We start from the raw sequence: 17,406 nt of genomic DNA, 5'->3' as shown, positions 1-17,406 counted from the left end.
AATAACTTTCTTATACTATTTTGGACCTGTTCCAAACTTGGACAGAAGCTTGTTTAAGATCAAAAGCTAGTATCTGTATTTTACTTATAAATGGACTTTTTAAAAAAGTTTTAAAAACATACTGTATTTTTACCAAACTTGGACAGAAGCTTCTTAGAATCATAAGACAGTATCAAGAGGAATATTTTTATTGATTTTATTCCTCTTTTGTTGATCCTGCAATTAACAGCATAAGTAGGCGAGACACTGGGTTCCGCGGAACCCTTAAGAATTTTTAATCAGTTGAAGTATTGTTGATCTGATATTAAGACTGTCAACAACTCCTTCAAAAATTTCTGTAGTTTCATTTTCTTGTCAGTGTTGAAGATATAAATGTTCCAAGTGTCAGATCATAAACAAATGCAAAGTGGCTGGAAAACTTTAAAATATTGTCTATGGTCATTTCATGAAACAAGGTAAAACATTAGTTAAGAGAGGAATGTATTTATTTTCACAATAATCATAATACAACAAAATGTAAAAGTAATAACATATAAAATTTCTAATGTAAACTGCTTTTTGATTTACAAAATTCTATCTTGACTTTAAAAATATTTAAATACAACACTCTGACTAGAAAAAGGTAAGCTTCATTGCATATAAAAATAAATGCCTTTAATAAAATATCAACTGACTAATAAAAATTTAGCCAATGTGAAAAAAAACAACATCATAATTAACTTACAAATCCTGAAACAAATGACACCTCTTTTTTTTCTCATAATTCTTTCAATTATAAATATAAAACTCTTTAGTTTAAAAAAAATATCTATTTTCACAAAAAGGACAGCTCATAATCAAAGTGAGACTTACATCTTAAAATTACCATATCTAATATCACTATATCTAAAATCACCATTAAAAAATTACAAAAAGCAGACAAGACAATACAATAACAATTTAAAAACTCTACCATCATCAAGATGAAGTTAACAAGTGCAAAACAAAAATATCCAATTTACCCTGATAAACATTCATATAAGAAAAAAACGTATTTAAAGTACATCATAATACAACTGCAACAATTCTGAAGTTTGGTTCTCTATCTCTTTAAACTTTAAAATTCTAATATGAATAGCACATACATCCTTGAAAAATACTTGCAGAAATTTTTACAAAATGTATCAATCAAAATCAAACATGATGAAAATCATGGGGACTGGTCCTTTAATTTTTGTAAAGTAATTAAAATTTTCCCTAGAATCAGATCATGTCTATTTGTAAATTTAAATTTTAGCAACATGAACTGTCTAATTAAATAAATACAGTAGATATAGTCCTCAATGCAGTTCATCTCATGCAAACCTTCAATTTAAATTTCTCCCCCAAAATCCAATGATTCATTGATTATTGCTGTACAAATCCACTTTAACTCCTAGTTTTAGTATAAAGTCATCACAATAAAATGAAAAATACAACATTACTTAACCACTTACCCACTACATGAAAAAAATAGTTTTGCCGTATTAAACAGACTTTAACGTGGGTCTCATTGGGTCTATGCGTGACACGGGATTGCTGATTTTTCGTAAGCGTGAAACGTGAAAGTCAAATTATTGTGTCGTGAAAACGGGAAATAAGGTCTTGCGGGACCCGGGAAATGACAAAAAAATGAGAATTGGCTACGTACATAGTGTAAGCGGGATACGGGAATCTGACAAAACCGTAAGCGGGATCCGGGATCGGAACCCCCCAATGAGACCCCCTTTAACCAAATCACATGTGTTGGCTGCTAACTGACTAACCATGAAAAAAACATGGTTTGGCCCCTTACTTCAACTTCAAAAATTTGTAGACTTAGCAGGCATAAGCTGTTTAAATAACAATATAAGAAAAAATAGATAACAAAAATAAAGTGGCATATCTGGATTTCATATAGTTTCTATTGCAATTTATATGATTAACTCAGGGACTAGACTTTAAATAACCATAATACAAGTTTGGCACAAACTTCCATCATTAATAGAGCAGTGTATCTAATCTGATTTATAAAAAAAAACCATGGGTGACAGTAATGTATTATATGTATGTCATATTTATTTTATTTTTCTACATAACAACCAGAATATATGGCAAGTAAGACACAGTGACCTAGTTGGGATTAGTAGACAGACCACCAGTGATACAAGTCTGAATGATACAATACTCCATAAAACCTTAGGATTAGTAGAGAGACCACCAGTGTCTGAATGATGCAATGCTCCATAAAACCTTAGGAATGATACAGAGCTCCACAAAACCTTAGGATTAGTAGACAGACCACCAGTGATACAATTCTGAATGATACAATGCTCCACAAAACCTTAGGAATGATACAGAGCTCCACAAAACCTTAGGATTAGTAGACAGACCACCAGTGATACAAGTCTGAATGATACAATGCTCCACAAAACAGGATTAGTAGACAGACCACCAGTGATACAAGTCTGAATGATACAATGCTCCACAAAACAGGATTAGTAGACAGACCAATAGTGATACAAGTCTGAATGATACAATGCTCCACAAAACCTTAGGATTAGTAAGACAGACCACCAGTGATACAATTCTGAATGATACAATGCTCAACAAATCCTTAGGAATGATACAGAGCTCCACAAAACCTTAGGATTAGTAGACAGACCACCAGTGATACAAGTCTGAATGATACAATGCTCTACAAAACAGGATTAGTAGACAGACCACTAGTGATACAAGTCTGAATGATACAATGCTCCACAAAACCTTAGGAATGATACAGAGCTCCACAAAACCTTAGGATTAGTAGACAGACCACCAGTGATACAAGTCTGAATGATACAATGCTCCACAAAACAGGATTAGTAGACAGACCACTAGTGATACAAGTCTGAATGATACAATGCTCCACAAAACCTTAGGATTAGTAGACAGACCACCAGTGATACAAGTCTGAATGATACAATGCTCCACAAAACAGGATTAGTAGACAGACCACTAGTGATACAAGTCTGAGTGATACAATGCTCCACAAAACCTTAGGAATGATACAGAGCTCCACAAAACCTTAGGATTAGTAGACAGACCACCAGTGATACAAGTCTGAATGATACAATGCTCCACAAAACAGGATAAGAAGACAGACCAATAGTGATACAAGTCTGAATGATACAATGCTCCACAAAACCTTAGGATTAGTAAGACAGACCACCAGTGATACAATTCTGAATGATACAATGCTCCACAAAACCTTAGGATTAGTTAACAGACCACCAGTGATACAAGTCTGAATGATACAATGCTCTACAAAACAGGATTAGTAGACAGACCACTAGTGATACAAGTCTGAATGATACAATGCTCCACAAAACAGGATTAGTAGACAGACCACTAGTGATACAAGTCTGAATGATACAATGCTCCACAAAACCTTAAGAATGATACAGAGCTCCACAAAACCTTAGGATTAGTAAGACAGACCACCAGTGATACAAGTCTGAATGATACAATGCTCCACAAAACAGGATTAGTAGACAGACCAACAGTGATACAAGTCTGAATGATACAATGCTCCACAAAACCTTAGGATTAGTTGACAAACCACCAGTGATACAAGTCTGAATGATACAATGCTCCACAAAACAGGATTAGTAGACAGACCACCAGTGATACAAGTCTGAATGATACAATGCTCCACAAAACCTTAGGATTAGTAGACAGACCACCAGTGATACAAGTCTGAATGATACAATGCTCCACAAAACCTTAGGAATGATACAGAGCTCCACAAAACCTTAGGATTAGTGAGACAGACCACCAGTGATACAAGTCTGAATGATACAATGCTCCACAAAACCTTAGGAATGATACAGAGCTCCACAAAACCTTAGGATTAGTAGACAGACCACCAGTGATACAATTCTGAATGATACAATGCTCCACAAAACCTTAGGATTAGTAGACAGACCACCAGTGATACAAGTCTGAATGATACAATGCTCTACAAAACCTTAGGAATGATACAGAGCTCCACAAAACAGGATTAGTAGACAGACCACCAGTGATACAAGTCTGAATGATAGAATGCTCCACAAAACCTTAGGAATGATTCACAAGTATTGAATGAAAATATTTTATAAAATATTTAAGTGCTTTTAAAATGATACAATACATGAATCCTTCCATCAAATGCGTTGCATAGTAACTTAGAACCATACATTAGATCTTGAAAAGAAATTGGGACAAAATAATCTTCTTCATAAGACAGGCACTGGAGTTAAATAAAAAAAGTTCATATCATGAAAATCAACAAGTAACTGAAATAATAAATCTTAAAGAAAACATCCAATTCATAGAATGACAATTTCAGATGTCTATGCTGAGCAAAATTATTTGTTTACCTTGTAAAAAGGATCTTTATATGACGAATAAACTATGTGTCAGTTTGAAACTATTATACAATTTTGGTTTACATCAATTAGTATTTTTTATCATAAAAACTATAGCAGTGCATGAATTCTGTGTTAAACTTGAAAAGTAATTAAACATACTGTAAACCAGAATTTAGAAAATTTCATATGACTCTTCTTTACTTCACAATCTAGTATATATATAAATAATCTAAAAAAACAATGTATGTTTTGAATTTGAGACAACAACAAAAACCATAATAATTTAATTAAGCAAATATGAGCTTACTTAATTAATTTTCATTCAATATTTAGTAATTCTGACAGTTTAAATAAAATATGTCCATAACACACCATGCCCCTCTCCCATGATCACATTTCCATGTTGAGTGAACCTTGAAAATACCTGTAGATCAAAACCCTAGTTTAACCTATACAGGGATCTTAAAAACTCCATATATATCATAATCAACATATGTACAAAGTTTAAAGTTGTAAAATAGAGGTCAAAGTAAAATTACGCTAAACTTCATCTTTATTAAATTATCTCTAACAAAATATCAAAATTTTCATTGTCTAAGGTTTTATTTGTATACTGAACAGAAAACAATAAACACGATGGAATGTACAGAAGGACAGGCAAAGTGATTAACTAGAGGCTCTAAGAGCCTGTGTCGCTCACCTTGGTCTATGTGAATATTAAACAAAGGAAGCAGATGGATTCATGACAAAATTGTGTTTTGGTGATGGTGTTGTGTTTGTAAATCTGACTTTACTTAACAGTCTTGCTGCTTACAAGTATCTCTATCTATAATGAACTTGGCCCAGTAGTTTCAGTGGAAAATGTTAATAAAAATTTACCAAATTTATGAAAATTGTTAAAAATTGACTATAAAGGACAATAACTCATTAGGGGGTCAATTGACCATTTCGGTCATGTTAACTTATTTGTAAATCTTACTTTGCTGAACATTATTGCTGTTTACAGTTTATCTTTATCTATAATAATATTCAAGATAATAACCAAAAACAGCAAAATTTCCTTAAGATTAATGATTCAGGGGCAGCAACCCAACAACGGGTTGTCAGATTCATCTAAAAATTGTACAGCAGATAGTTATTGATCAGATAAACAATGTTACCCCATGTCAGATTTGCTCTAAATGCATTGGTTTTTGAGTTTTAGCCAAAAACTGCATTTTACCTCTATGTTCTATTTTTTGCTGTGGCGGCTTTTTTTATTTGATGGCCGGGTCACTGGACACATTTTTTAAACTAAATACCCCAAAGATGATTGTTGCCAAGTTTGGATTAATTTGGCCCAGTAGTTTCAGGAGAAGATTTTTATAAAAGATTACTTAGGATTTACGAAAAATGGTTAAAAATTGACTATAAAGGGCAATAACTCCTAAAGGGGTCAACTGACCATTTCGGTCATGTTGACTTATTTGTAAAGCCTACTTTGCTGAACATTATTGCTGTTTACAGTTTATCCATAATAATATTCAAGATAATATCCAAAAACAGCAAAATGTCCTTAAAATTACCAATTCAGGGGCAGCAACCCAACAACGGGTTGTCTGATTCGTCTGAAAATTACAGGGCAGATAGATCTTGACCTGATTAACAATTATACCCCCATGTCAGATTAGCTCTAAATGCTTTGGTTTTTGAGTTATAAGCCAAAAACGGCATTTTACCCCCATGTTCTATTTTTAGCCACGGTGGCCATCTTGGTTGGTTTAATCGGGTCACGCCACACATTTTTTAAACTAAATACCCTAAAGATGATTGTTGCCAAGTTTGGATTAATTTGGCCCAGTAGGTTCAGAGGAGAAGATTTTTGTAAAAGAAAACTAAGATTTACGAAAAATGGTTAAAAATTGACTATAAAGGGCAATAACTCCTAAAGGGGTCAACTGACCATTTCGGTCATGAGACTTATTTGTAAATCTTACTTTGCTGAACATTATTGCTGTTTACAGTTTATCTCTATCTATAATAATATTCAAGATAATAACCAAAAACAGCAAAATTTCCATAAAATTACCAATTCAGACGCAATAACCCAACAATGGGTTGTCCGATTCATCTGAAAATTTCAGAGCAAATAGATTTTGACCTGATAAACAATCTTACCCCATGTCAGATTTGCTCTAAATGCTTTGGTTTTTGAGTTATAAGCCAAAAACTATATTTTACCTCTATGTTCTATTTTTAGCCGTGGTGGCCATCTTGGTTGGTTGACGGGGTCACGCCACACATTTTTTAAACTAGATACCCACATGATGATTGTTGCCAAGTTTGGATTAATTTAAAGTAGTTTCAGAGGAGAAGATTTTTGAAAGCTAACGACGACGGACAACAACGGACGACGACGCCAAGTGATGGGAAAAGCTCACTTGGCCCAGGTGAGCTAAAAAAGGAAACACTTGTGGTGAGATCATATAACTGACCTGAAATCTTTTAAAAAGTACCGGTATATAGAATGATTGATAACCCCAAAATTTGATGGCAAAAATATATGACAATATTACAATTCATCTTTTCCTTTTTTCTTCTCTTTCTTTGATAATAACTGCTGATACTTGTGCATTTTAGCCAGATCATCCTGTTTGTCATCTGTGACCTTGATCCAAAAATTAGCCACCCATTTTTCCCCTTTCTTTACTGGACATCCACCGTGGTAAGTATGTACATCCTGTTCCCCTAACCACCCAGATTCTGGATTAACAAAATGATTGTACCAGATTATTGCCTTCCCCATTTCAGCTGTCACTTTCAGCCCTGGGGATCCACATTTTTCATTCAGGTTATACAATTCTTGTTTTGTAATTTCCTGGAATAATATCATGAAAGTGAATAATAATATCTAATCTACTACACATTAAACAATTTTTCAAATAATAAAATTTGATACTAAACGTGAAATATTTTTTTATTTCATCAAATCAAATTAGCTATCTTTTTAATTCTAGTATCAACTTCTTTAATTTTCAAACAAAGTTCTTAATTCATGTCTTTTCTTCTGTACTATCTATAGGAAAAACATTTTCAGGGAAGGAAATATTTTTTTCATTTGATCAATTATCTAAGTGTAAACATAAAACAATATTTCGTTTGATATAAAAACAACTGTTTGTCATACATGTATTATTATTTAAATACTGGAACATCAGACAGAATATTCTACTGATTATTTTAACTAACAACTTTTTTACCTTAACAATATTTTGTGTTTCAAAACTTGATAAGCTTCAGGGGCAGATCCAGACATTTTAAAAAGGGGGAGGTTCCCAACCCAGGATGAAAGAGGGGGGGGGGGGGGGGTCCAACTATATGTCCCTATTCAAATGCATTGATTGTCCAAAAAAGGGGGGTTCCAACCCCTGGACCCGCCACTGAGATTATGGAAGATTAAATTATAGCCATATTTCTTTTCAAACTACACTAACTTAAAAAATTTGAATCAACAAAAGTCAATTTATCAAAAATTTAGGTCAAAATTGCATACTGATAGAACAAATAAAAATAAAAATAAGAAGTAAAAAATAGGTAAACTGATTTATTGACACAGCACAGAGTTCAAAGCAACAAGGTTCAAAGGTGAAATAACATTGTGTAAAATAGAAAAGCTATACATAGTAAAGAGCATACCCCTAAATCAACCGTTTCATTGTTTGCCACAGGAAAAGCTGTGCCTCCACCATCTTTAACATCATTCAGATAGAAAAATATTGTCATGTATCTAAAAATGAGTGATGAATAGTATAAAATTACATATGTCAATTTTGTCTAAAAATAAATCAATCATAGTACAACATGTATAGTTAAATATGTCAAACATCACTTTTCTAATCAAGCTCTAATGAAGAAAGCATTAAAAGAGACCTTGCATCAACTCTTTGAAAGGTTCATAGGTTACTTTACATGGGGAAAAAACAGTCCCTACCAAACACATTTTCTTTTTCAAGATGAGTTCCAAATTTCCTGTCCCTTCACCCCAGACAACTCAATTTGCAGAACATTCCTATTGGAATTATTGTTAATTTGTTCTTGTCCAAAATACTTAAGTAATATTTGCCATTGAACATAAAACTACCAATTGTTTCAAGTTTATTTGCAAGTAATTCTTTTTGTTGTAGTCAATTCATTATCCTATGAACTACTATAAACAGAATCAAAGAATTCTTCTTGTTTTTTAAACAGAGATTTGGTGTTGAAATCAAAATATGATAAAATCTTTCTTGCTTTTATTTTGGTGGATTAAATCTACTTCATATCACTGTAATACTGATAGTTTTTACCTGCAAATTCTACAATTATTCTTTCTGATTTTATCACAACAGGGTGCTGCTTTGTCTAGCCCAGACGAATCCCAATGTGCATGGTAATGACCTTTTATGTCATAGTTCACAACCTAAAATAACAGTTTGAAAAATATTTGTAGGATAACATAAAACTACAACAAAAGATGTAGTACAAATATCAAACTGACATTTTGTATAAGTAGATGAAATAAAATTATTGTTAATAATTTAAAAAAAAACGTAACTGTGCAGGAAAAATTTGTAAACAAATTGTGTTAATTAAATAAGTGGGGTGTGGGGTGGTTTAGTATGTGCACTAAATCCATGGCCGTATAATCAGTTTTTTTATTGCAACAATTATCTGGCAGAAGAAGCCTTCTGTAAGTATTAACATATAAACTGAGAGTAACAGAGAATCTTAAAAATACTACTATACCTGGAAATCACTTAGTTTCATTAACTCAACAGGTAAATCAACCAAAGTAGAGGTCCTGAAGTATAAAACATTAGAACATGACTATGGGAGGCCCTGAAGTACAAAACATTAGAACATGACTATGGAAGGCCCTGAAGTATAAAACATTAGAACATGACTATGGAAGGCCCTGAAGTATAAAACATTAGAACATAACTATGGAAGGCCCTGAAGTATAAAACATTAGAACATGACTATGGGAGGCCCTGAAGTACAAAACATTAGAACATAACTATGGAAGGCCCTGAAGTATAAAACATTAGAACATGACTATGGAAGGCCCTGAAGTACAAAACATTAGAACATAACTATGGAAGGCCCTGAAGTATAAAACATTAGAACATGACTATGGGAGGCCCTGAAGTACAAAACATTAGAACATAACTATGGAAGGCCCTGAAGTATAAAACATTAGAACATGACTATGGAAGGCCCTGAAGTATAAAACATTAGAACATGACTATGGGAGGCCCTGAAGTACAAAACATTAGAACATAACTATGGAAGGCCCTGAAGTATAAAACATTAGAACATGACTATGGGAGGCCCTGAAGTACAAAACATTAGAACATAACTATGGAAGGCCCTGAAGTATAAAACATTAGAACATGACTATGGGAGGCCCTGAAGTACAAAACATTAGAACATAACTATGGAAGGCCCTGAAGTATAAAACATTAGAACATGACTATGGAAGGCCCTGAAGTATAAAACATTAGAACATGAATATGGAAGGCCCTGAAGTATAAAACATTGAACATGACTATGGAAGGCCCTGAAGTACAAAACATTAGAACATGACTATGGAAGGCCCTGAAGTACAAAACATTAAAACATGACTATGGAAGGCCCTGAGTACAAAACATAAGAACATAACTATGGAAGGCCCTGAGTACAAAACATTAGAACATGACTATGGAAGGCCCTGAATTATAAAACATTAGAACATGACTATGGAAGGCCCTGAAGTATAAAACATTAGAACATGACTATGGAAGGCCCTGAAGTAAAAAACATTAGAACATGACTATGGAAGGCCCTGAGTACAAAACATTAGAACATAACTATGGAAGGCCCTGAGTACAAAACATTAGAACATGACTATGGAAGGCCCTGAAGTATAAAACATTAGAACATGACTATGGAAGGCCCTGAGTACAAAACATTAGAACATAACTATGGAAGGCCCTGAGTACAAAACATTAGAACATGACTATGGAAGGCCCTGAAGTATAAAACATTAGAACATGACTATGGAAGGCCCTGAAGTATAAAACATTAGAACATGACTATGGAAGGCCCTGAAGTACAAAACATAAGAACATGACTATGGAAGGTCCTGAGTACAAAACATTAGAACATGACTATGGGAGGCCCTGAAGTACAAAACATTAGAACATGACTATGGAAGGCCCTGAGTACAAAACATTAGAACATGACTATGGAAGGCCCTGAAGTACAAAATATTAGAACATGACTATGGAAGGTCCTGAAGTACAAAACATTAGAACATGACTATGGGAGGCCCTGAAGTACAAAACATTAGAACATGACTATGGAAGGCCCTGAAGTACAAAATATTAGAACATGACTATGGAAGGCCCTGAAGTACAAAATATTAGAACATGACTATGGAAGGCCTTGAAGTACAAAACATTAGAAAATGATTATGGGAGGCCCTGCAGTACAAAACATTAGAACATGACTATGGAAGGCCCTGAAGTACAAAATATAAGAACATGACTATGGAAGGTCCTGAAGTACAAAACATTAGAACATGACTATGGAAGGCCCTGAAGTACAAAACATTAGAACATGACTATGGAAGGCCCTGAAGAATAAAACATTAGAACATAACTATGGAAGGCCCTGAAGTACAAAACATTAGAACATGACTATGGGAGGCCCTGAAGTATAAAACATTAGAACATGACTATGGGAGGCCCTGAAGTATAAAACATTAGAACATGACTATGGAAGGCCCTGAAGTACAAAACATTAGAACATGACTATGGAAGGCCCTGAAGTACAAAACATTAGAACATGACTATGGAAGGCCCTGAAGTACAAAACATTAGAACATGACTATGGGAGGCCCTGAAGTATAAAACATTAGAACATGACTATGGAAGGCCCTGAAGTACAAAACATTAGAACATGACTATGGAAGGCCCTGAAGTACAAAACATTAGAACATGACTATGGAAGGCCCTGAAGTACAAAACATTAGAACATGACTATGGAAGGCCCTGAAGTACAAAACATTAGAACATGACTATGGAAGGCCCTGAAGAATAAAACATTAGAACATAACTATGGAAGGCCCTGAAGTACAAAACATTAGAACATGACTATGGGAGGCCCTGAAGTATAAAACATTAGAACATGACTATGGGAGGCCCTGAAGTATAAAACATTAGAACATGACTATGGAAGGCCCTGAAGTACAAAACATTAGAACATGACTATGGAAGGCCCTGAAGTACAAAACATTATAACATGACTATGGAAGGCCCTGAAGTACAAAACATTAGAACATGACTATGGAAGGCCCTGAAGTACAAAACATTAGAACATGACTATGGAAGGCCCTGAAGTACAAAACATTAGAACATGACTATGGAAGGCCCTGAAGTACAAAACATTAAAACATGACTATGGAAGGCCCTGAGTACAAAACATAAGAACATAACTATGGAAGGCCCTGAGTACAAAACATTAGAACATGACTATGGAAGGCCCTGAATTATAAAACATTAGAACATGACTATGGAAGGCCCTGAAGTACAAAACATAAGAACATGACTATGGAAGGTCCTGAGTACAAAACATTAGAACATGACTATGGAAGGCCCTGAGTACAAAACATTAGAACATGACTATGGAAGGCCCTGAGTACAAAACATTAGAACATGACTATGGAAGGCCCTGAATTATAAAACATTAGAACATGACTATGGAAGGCCCTGAAGTACAAAACATTAGAACATGACTATGGAAGGCCCTGAGTACAAAACATTAGAACATGACTATGGAAGGCCCTGAATTATAAAACATTAGAACATGACTATGGAAGGCCCTGAAGTACAAAACATTAGAACATGACTATGGAAGGCCCTGAAGTAAAAAACATTAGAACATGACTATGGAAGGCCCTGAGTACAAAACATTAGAACATAACTATGGAAGGCCCTGAGTACAAAACATTAGAACATGACTATGGAAGGCCCTGAAGTATAAAACATTAGAACATGACTATGGAAGGCCCTGAAGTACAAAACATTAGAACATGACTATGGAAGGCCCTGAAGTAAAAAACATTAGAACATGACTATGGAAGGCCCTGAGTACAAAACATTAGAACATGACTATGGAAGGCCCTGAAGTACAAAACATTAGAACATAACTATGGAAGGCCCTGAAGTATAAAACATTAGAACATGACTATGGAAGGCCCTGAGTACAAAACATTAGAACACGACTATGGCTGACAGTTTCTGGTTGGTTTGCAAATTGTATGTAACAAATTAACAGAAAATACTAAGGATTATATTTAAAATGACACATAATAATCTATATAAATTTTGAGTTGCATCTTTTGTAAGCATCGGTATCTGTCTCCTTTAATTTTTATCTCCTTGTTTTAATATTGATTTACTTAGGTTTCTTTTATCTTAGTTTAGTAACAACTCCATAATAATAATCAGAAACACAACTGAAATGCTATCAGCTCTCAAATTCATGTGCCCATTATCAGTTCAATTATTAGCCTGAAAAACCAGTGAGTTATCTTCAAATAACTAAAACAATTTATGACAATGATTTTTCAAAAATGATATCTTTGTTTAATTTTTACTTTAAGTTCTAATCTGCAGTTAAATTTGTGTTATGAAATTGTTGCCAAAAAATATTCCTGTTTTCATCGTACTTTTTCCTACCTACACTTAAATAAATGTCAGGTGTTACATGCATTGTTGGTGAGTGTTACCTGTTTATAATTCTGTTAAAAACTTCATCATCAGAGGTATCTGGTTTGAGCCAGACTTGTCTACTGTAACGGGAATGCTTCTCTGGATGTGTTTTTAAAAAGGTATTCAAATAACGTTCAAAATGCTTTGGTGAAAAGCTTGACATTTCCGATTGAGTTATGTATTCTATAAAAGAAAAGGAAAAGAATATCATTTGTAAAAGAAATAAATGGCCGGGAATGTGTCCATGGGACACAGATGGACAGATGATGCCCACCGTTTGCATATCATATAAAGTTATAAAGGGACATAACTGAAGAACAGTAAAAGTGACTCTACCCAAATTTGTACTTAATCTGAGTTTTGGGGGATAATGAAAAAAGTGTGAAGTCTCATAACAATTGGTTGAGGCAAACTTAAGTTAAAGAACAAAAACAATATATTTCAGCATTTTTTCTATTTGTAAAGAGGCAGTAGTCTAGAACAACAAAAGGGACACTCGAAAAAATTCAAACTTGATCTATATTTTGTGGCAATAAGCATTGTGAATAAGTTTCATAGCATTTGGTTGATGCAAACTAAAGTAAGAGAACAGAAACGAGAAATTTAGTCATTTTTCCAATTGTAAAGAAGCATAACTCGAGAACAGTCAAAGTGACACCATCAAAATTCGAACTTGATCTGTATTTTGTGGTAATAAGCATTGTGTATAAGTTTCATACCCTTGAGTTGAGGCAAACTAAAGTTCGAGAAAGGAAACAAAGTTTGGGATGCACGTAGTTATGGATGTACAGATGGACAAGGGTAAATCTTTTAAATGCCCCCTCTGCTACGTCGAGGGCATAAAAAAAAATAGCACAAAATTAAAACTATAATATAAGTCAAAGTTAAAGATTGTGTACATAGCAGTATATTAATATAGGATTGCAAGATGGTTTTTAGCTCACCTGGCCCGAAGGGCCAAGTGAGCTTTTCCCATCACTTTGCGTCCGGCGTCCGTCGTCCGGCGTCCGTCGTCCGTCGTCGTTGTTAACTTTTACAAAAATCTTCTCCTCTGAAACTACTGGGCCAAATTGAACCAAACTTGGCCACAATCATCATTGGGGTATCTAGTTTAAAAAATGTGTGGCGTGACCCGGTCAACCAACCAAGATGGCCGCCATGGCTAAAAATAGAACATAGGGGTAAAATGCAGTTTTTGGCTTATAACTCAAAAACCAAAGCATTTAGAGGAAATCTGACATGGGGTAAAAATGTTTATCAGGTCAAGATCTATCTGCCCATAAATTTTCAGATGAATCGGTCAACCCGTTGTTGGGTTGCTGCCCCTGAATTGGTAATTTTGTGGAAATTTTGCAGTTTTTGGTTATTATCTTGAATATTATTATAGATAGAGATAAACTGTAAACAGCAATAATGTTAAGTAAAGTAGGATTTACAAATAAGTCAACATGACCGAAATGGTCAGTTGACCCTTTTAGGAGTTATTGCCCTTTATAGTCAATTTTTAACCATTTTTCGTAAATCTTAGTTATCTTTTACAAAAATCTTCTCCTCTGAAACTACTGGGCCAAATTGAACCAAACTTAGCCACAATCATCATTGGGGTATCTAGTTTAAAAAATGTGTGGCGTGACCCGGTCAACCAACCAAGATGGCCGCCACGGCTAAAAATAGAACATAGGGGTAAACTGCAGTTTTTGGATTATAACTCAAAAACCAAAGCATTTAGAGGAAATCTGACATGGGGTAAAAATGTTTATCAGGTCAAGATCTATCTGCCCTGAAATTTTCAGATGAATCGGTCAACCCGTTGTTGGGTTGCTGCCCCTGAATTGGTAATTTTGTGGAAATTTTGCAGTTTTTGGTTATTATCTTGAATATTATTATAGATAGAGATAAACTGTAAACAGCAATAATGTTTAGTAAAGTAGGATTTACAAATAAGTCAACATGACCGAAATGGACAGTTGACCCGTTTAGGAGTTATTGCCCTTTATAGTCAATTTTTAACCATTTTTCGTAAATCTTAGTTATCTTTTACAAAAATCTTCTCCTCTGAAACTACTGGTCCAAATTGAACCAAACTTGGCCACAATCATCATTGGGGTATCTAGTTTAAAAAATGTGTGGCGTGACCCGGTCATCCAACCAAGATGGCCGCCACGGCAAAAAATAGAACATAGGGGTAAACTGCAGTTTTTGGCTTATAACTCAAAAACCAAAGCATTTAGAGGAAATCTGACATGGGGTAAAAATGTTTATCAGGTCAAGATCTATCTGCCCTGAAATTTTCAGATGAATCGGTCAACCCGTTGTTGGGTTGCTGCCCCTGAATTGGTAATTTTGTGGAAATTTTGCAGTTTTTGGTTATTATCTTGAATATTATTATAGATAGAGATAAACTGTAAACAGCAATAATGTTGAGTAAAGTAGGATTTACAAATAAGTCAACATGACCGAAATGGTCATTTGACCCGTTTAGGAGTTATTGCCCTTTTTAGTCAATTTTTAACCATCTTTCGTAAATCTTAGTTATCTTTTACAAAAATCTTCTCCTCTGAAACTACTGGGCCAAATTGAACCAAACTTGGCCACAATCATCATTGGGGTATCTAGTTTAAAAAATGTGTGGCGTGACCCGGTCATCCAACCAAGATGGCCGCCACGGCAAAATATAGAACATAGGGGTAAAATGCAGTTTTTGGCTTATAACTCAAAAACCAAAGCATTTAGAGGAAATCTGACATGGGGTAAAAATGTTTATCAGGTCAAGATCTATCTGCCCTGAAATTTTCAGATGAATTGGTCAACCCGTTGTTGGGTTGCTGCCCCTGAATTGGTAATTTTGTGGAAATTTTGCAGTTTTTGGTTATTATCTTGAATATTATTATAGATAGAGATAAACTGTAAACAGCAATAATGTTTAGTAAAGTAGGATTTACAAATAAGTCAACATGACCGAAATGGTCAGTTGACCCGTTTAGGAGTTATTGCCCTTTATAGTCAATTTTTAACCATTTTTCGTAAATCTTAGTTATCTTTTACAAAAATCTTCTCCTCTGAAACTACTGGGCCAAATTAATCCAGACTTGGCAATCATCATCTTTGGGGTATCTTGTTTTAATCAAAGCGCGAAAGCGCTGTAAAGGCAGTTAATTACAGGTTGTGTGTATTTCTAGTCTAAATACTATAGTATATCATTATCTTCCAAAGTACAGAGGTGGTTTGTAGTATTTAAGATTAAGAGTTCTCTTGTACCTAGTTCACCTATATTCATAGTCTACTGTTTCAGTATATTTTCTGTACCTCGCCACGAAACGAATTTTTTAAGACATGAAATTTTTTTTCTTATTTACATAAATAGACGTCTTTTAATTATTGATTATATACGCATATTCAATGACTCCCATCCTATGAAAAGTAGTTGACAAAGACTGACTAGTCACCGTACTGTATGTATTGCAAGAACATCAAGTAACATAATGGTAAATGTGCATAGTTACATGTCAACTTTTTTGATGACCATATTTTTTAACTCAAAGCAAAATTATATTTCAGTATAAACATGATAAAGTAATTTACCGGTATGATTGAAAAAGGAGTTTTTCATTTAGAAAACAATGACATCTGGTGGTCATATATAATAGTCGTCTCATTAGCATTTTAACCACTTCCCATATTTGCAATTACGACAAACATGACAATAGAAGAAAATGATGCAATGCAAAAACAAAACTTACTTGTATTAATTATAAAATTCTCTTTACGGTATGAGTTTTTCTCATTGTTGGCGATTGTACAGTAGTACCTGTGACTGCTTATACCCATTTTTTATGCACTTTAGTTTGATAAAACCACTAAATATCATGTATATACCACATCTCCTTATTGTTATATGCATTACAATATCATTTACAATTGTAATTCAAATCTATATATCAAACACAGGCACTTGTCTCAAAAAATAAAATTCCTATATACCTTAACATTAAGGTATATATAGGGGGAAAATTTTTTGAGACAAGTGCCTGTGATATCAAAGCAAAATGAATTGCACCACTTTCATTTATGCATCCTTTGGCAAAATACAAGTTCTTAAATTACACAATATAAATTTATTTATATAAAAATAAAATTTAGTATACGACTCTTAACAGATACAAATCAAAGAGCTGATTGCTCTGAGGTGGAAGAAGGTGAATAAAAGGTAACTTGAATTACCATAAAAGCAGGCTGCTTTGTTC

General features: G+C 34.1%; 1 protein-coding gene across 1 annotated transcript in view; it reads right to left on the bottom strand.

Annotated features, from left to right (window-relative positions):
- Positions 1–4,708: 4,708 nt before the first annotated feature.
- The window catches only part of LOC134686970 (transmembrane prolyl 4-hydroxylase-like), a 20,030-nt gene continuing 7,332 nt past the window's right edge, over positions 4,709–17,406 (bottom strand). Inside the window, exons 6-10 of the mRNA XM_063546868.1 lie at positions 13,180–13,345; positions 9,153–9,207; positions 8,714–8,826; positions 8,064–8,154; positions 4,709–7,245 (exon numbers count right to left, since the gene is read on the bottom strand). Of these exons, the coding sequence (XP_063402938.1) occupies positions 6,940–7,245; positions 8,064–8,154; positions 8,714–8,826; positions 9,153–9,207; positions 13,180–13,345 (731 nt within the window). The 3' untranslated portion in view covers positions 4,709–6,939. The remainder of the gene's footprint in view (positions 7,246–8,063; positions 8,155–8,713; positions 8,827–9,152; positions 9,208–13,179; positions 13,346–17,406) is intronic.

Source organism: Mytilus trossulus, chromosome 1 (assembly GCF_036588685.1).
Source record: "Mytilus trossulus isolate FHL-02 chromosome 1, PNRI_Mtr1.1.1.hap1, whole genome shotgun sequence".
NCBI classification, from domain to species: domain Eukaryota; kingdom Metazoa; phylum Mollusca; class Bivalvia; order Mytilida; family Mytilidae; genus Mytilus; species Mytilus trossulus.
The sequence above is the reverse complement of the archived record's forward strand: the minus strand, read 5'-3'. Positions and strand labels throughout refer to the sequence as shown.